General features: G+C 36.3%; 1 protein-coding gene across 1 annotated transcript; it reads right to left on the bottom strand.

The window, feature by feature from the left end:
• Positions 1 to 3,497: 3,497 nt before the first annotated feature.
• Positions 3,498 to 4,220, bottom strand: LOC130470064 (uncharacterized). The gene is made up of 2 exons (XM_056839629.1): positions 4,095 to 4,220; positions 3,498 to 3,950 (listed from the first exon to the last, which is right to left on the bottom strand). Exons 1-2 carry the CDS (start codon positions 4,218 to 4,220, stop codon positions 3,498 to 3,500), a joined length of 579 nt encoding a protein of 192 aa, XP_056695607.1.
• Between the last annotated feature and the right edge of the window lie 302 nt (positions 4,221 to 4,522).

Here is a 4,522-nt window from a genome sequence, read left to right on the forward strand (position 1 = left end):
CATATTTATAAATTTATTTATAACTAAAGAAAAAATGGACATATTTATTTGTAACAAAATATATTTAGGAATTAATATAATAAAAAATTACCGTAACTAAAATAAACATAAAAGATGGAAGGTTTTTTAAGGGGTACACAAAAATTGTAGCCATTGTAAATTTTTGGAATCTTAACAGTTGATTTTTCTAGTCGGCATCTCTGTCAATTACTTTGACTCAAAAGATAATTTTTAAAATAAAATAAATTACTGTAAAATTACTCCTTTTTTTTCTTTCGATAAAACTCGTGCAAAAAAAAAAAAAAAAGCTAACTGAAAGATGTCATTCCTTTTCCCTTCATATTTGTAGATGAGATAATCATTTGCACGAATTTTGACAGAATATTCATTGATAACTATGGAGAAAGGTGTATGATGATTAATTACAAAAAATATACGAAGTACAAATCATAGACGATTGGCCTTTGGGATCAAATTAAAGATATAAAGTCTCGGTTCATAGTTGTTTGTAGTGCTGCTAATGAAGTTTCTTCATTGTTAGACTGTAATCGAGCTCATTGCCTACCAGTATTCAGTAAAGTAACAGGTACATGATACAACTTTTATATTTCCTCCACCCTACCAGCATCGTGCTCATACATGAATGCTTAATATAGGTCTACATTAAACTGATGTATTTGATGTTACTTATCGAAAGGACTTACTTGTTGCATCTGAAAGTTTGACATAGCTTACATATTTTGTGTACATAGTTTGACTGCATGTAGGCTTGATAGCATACAGAAATAGAAATGGTAGTAATAGAATATATGAAATTATTCTTGTGATATTGTAAACCAATTAAATTCATTACATATCTTGTATATTAGGTAAGCTAAATATTACAGTCAAAAGATACTCCTAGATTACAGTCATAAGCAATCAAGGGATACATTCTATTAGGTAGCAATTAAGGTGAGGGGAGTTATGGGAAGAGAAAATCAAGGGATTTTGCGCTTGTGAACTGTTATAATTTTTGAAAGATTTTGTTGACTTTCATGCGTGATTTGGTCCATGACATAAGTGGGAGATTAATTTGACAGACTTTGGTGACTAAACAATATTTTGATCTTCTGATTCGTTTGGTATCATTTAAATATTGTAGTCTTTGGTTTCTAGAAAACTCAAAACTAACTTTCGTTTTATTTTTATGTACATGTTTTCAAAACAAAAATAAAACTATCGTCATACGAAGTACTATTCTCTATAACAGTAGGAAAAAAAATCGTTCTTGTAGTACGAAATATTAATTTAGCTCCGTGGAACAACTTGAATCTCAAATCAGTGGCGGAGCTACTGCAGGGCATGGTGGGTCACAGGACCCACCATTCCCAAAAAACAATATTGGCAAAACAGTATAACAAAATATTATGTGCCCTTTGAATCATAGAGTGTTAGTTGCCTCACTGGTTTTTGCTGCTCAAGCTCAGCATCTCGTCGCCACTAGTCCCAGGTTCGATTCCCATGAACTGTAATTTTACCTTTTTTCACGTTTTTTTCCCCTTCCGCCCTTGTTTTGTTTTCCTTCTTTATGTCATACGTGTTGTTATTAACCTGTTAAAATATCTCCATTCTTTTATGCCTTTCTCATTTTTTTATATTATACTTCCTCCGTCTTTTAATACTCGCAACTTTTGTTAGTTTCACGCATGCCAATGCAAAACTTTGATCATTTATATCTTAAATTCTCTTTATGCAAAAATTATAAAAAGTTGATATTTTGAAAATACACATTGAGACGAATCTAACAAGATCCCACATGACTATGTTTTATCTTATATAAATTAAAAACACTATGAATAGTCAAAGTAGATTATATGAATAGTGGCAAAAGTCCAAACGTTGCGAGTATTAAAAGACGGAGGAAGTATTAATGGTTATTCAAAAATCAAAATTATGCTTATGAAGACGAATTTATCTATGCTGCAAAAGTAAAAGGTGATTAGTTTTGTTAGTAAACTCATTCTTTTAGTAAACATATACTATGTAGTATGTACGAAGTATTATTTAATGTATTTGCTAGTTGTAATTGTGGTGAATATATAAAGTTGAATTAAACTATAGGTAATTCGTTCATTGTCTTACATTTGAATGTTAAATGCACATTATTATTATATTATATCTATATTGATGCTACTTTAGGTCATACGGAGCACATAGTATGATATAACAAGTTCCACGTTATTTTGATTTATAGGAGTAGTATCTAAAATTGAGGAAAGACTTTGACTTTATCTAAAGAGCGTATTAAAAGGTGACCTACCAAGTTTTAAATCCTGGACCCGCCACTGTCTCAAATATTATCAATTTTCCAAGAGAAAGAAAATTTTGGGTCAATTATGCTTCTCTCCTGTCAAGTTATTGTATGTGTTTCTCCTCCCTCCATTAATCTACCTCCATTGTTTATTTTTATACCTCGAAGCATAAACAGAAAAATGATCAGAATTGGAACTCCATAGTCCATATTACTAAATCCAAAAGAAAAAGGAGAGGAATAGACCGATAGTATGAAGTAAAAAGATCTATAACGACCAACACAATTGCAGCCGGAGCGTTTGGTTAATTCCAATTACAAAAAATGAAAAAAAAAGAGAAGGGGAACATGATAATCTAACAGATGCTTTCCGGAGGCGATGATGATGGTGTGGCGGAAAGTTAATCCGCAGTTGTAGGCCAAAAAAAGATATGAAAGTGGAGTTTAAAGTCTTTTAAAGTATAATTTGAGATGGAGATGAGTATTTAATCTTGCAAATTTCTCAAGGTTGAGAAAGGAGAACAGAGGGAGAAGGTGATAAAAGCGGTTTTCTAAAACCACAACTCCAAAACCACTTTGGGTTGTTTCAACTTTTCTGATTTTGTTTTTGCAAAAACTACAAAAATTTATATACTCCTTGAAGATTTTAAAACGCATCGCGGACATCATTACTTTTTTTGACAGGAAGATTGTGCTTAACATTTAACCAAGCAAAGCTTTGTCCTCAAGGACTACAAAAATGATGTCAGACGGACATTCCTCTAACCAGACCAAAGGCTCCTCAAAGTGAGAGAAGCTTTGGCTAGCAAGTGTGCTGCCATATTACAAGTTCTCTTAGTAAAGTTAAAGCAGCAATCATCAAAAGAGTTAATTAAAGAAAATACATCATTCACTATCATTTGGACATCAGAGTTCTCCACCTTCTTCCTTGTGAGCATGGACACCAAGGTTTGACAATCTGATTCTAACTCCACTTTACGGTACCGTGCCTCAAACGCGTAGCTCAGAGAAAATAGTACTGCTCTTGCCTCTGCCTGTTGTGGTGGAACCGTCACCTCCAAGTGACACCCACTCGCCATCACCATATCCTCATCCCTATCTCTTACCACCATCCCCAACCCTACTTTCCCTTCTGTACATGCTGCATCGGTGTTAATCTTCCACCAACCAACACGAGGTGGCTGATAGTGGTTACTTCCCATGGCTACAGGCCTACCTGGCTCTCCTCTCTTGCTACAGCTGCCTCAAGTTCCCCGATAAAGCGACATGTTCGATCGCAGAGCAGTCTAGCGTCTCCCTTCTTTTTCTTAAACACCCACATATTCCTAGAATTCCACACTTGCCACAAAAAGACCATAGCTAGCTCCCAGTCACGAGTATCACTCTTAGAAGGTGCAAAAGATTCACACCATTCCTTGAGTCCGAGGATCCATTCGTGCAGCTCGAGTCTTAAAGGGGATAGGCGCCATAATATATGTGCTTCCCTACACGTTAGTAACATATGAGTGATGGTGTATACTTCCTCCCCACATCTTGGACATGTTGTATCAATGTTCATCCCACATCGTTTGAGGGTGTCCATGGATGGGAGTCCACCCCGAATAGCCCGCCAGACCAAATTCTTGACCTTCGGTGGCACGTTAGCTTTCCATATTCTCTTCCACAGTCCGCAATTCATGTGTGATGAAGAGGACTCAATCCCACCTGTCCTACTTTGGAGCTCCCTGTGATATGAACTCCGCACAGTAAGTTAGCCATTTTTTGTGTGGTTCCAATATAGTACATCAACTTGCTCACTCACTGTATGGGGTACATTCATTATAGCTTCCACGTCCTCTAGCGTGAGATACATATTCGTGGTCTCAATATTCCACCCTCCAGTCTCGCTTCTCCATTCAGCCACACATTCACTTTCCATCTCTTCCATTGAAGGGGAGGGCAATATACGCCCACCCGGGAGAGTGGGGATCCATTTGTCCATCCAAAACCTTATGGTTCAGCCATTACCAGCAAGCCAACTCGAGCCATCCGCCACAAGGTCCCTTGCAGCCATGATCGAACGCCATATATAACTTATGTTCGATTCTAGCTTAGCGTCCCAAATTGAGGTACGAGGGAAATATTTTCCTTTTAATACCTTTTCTAGAAAAGAGTCAGGGTTTGTTGCTATTCTCCATACCTATTTGGCGAGAAGTGTTAGGTTAAAGGAACTTAGATCACGCATCCCGA

The sequence above is a fragment of the Spinacia oleracea genome, chromosome 3 (genome assembly GCF_020520425.1).
Source record: "Spinacia oleracea cultivar Varoflay chromosome 3, BTI_SOV_V1, whole genome shotgun sequence".
NCBI classification, from domain to species: domain Eukaryota; kingdom Viridiplantae; phylum Streptophyta; class Magnoliopsida; order Caryophyllales; family Amaranthaceae; genus Spinacia; species Spinacia oleracea.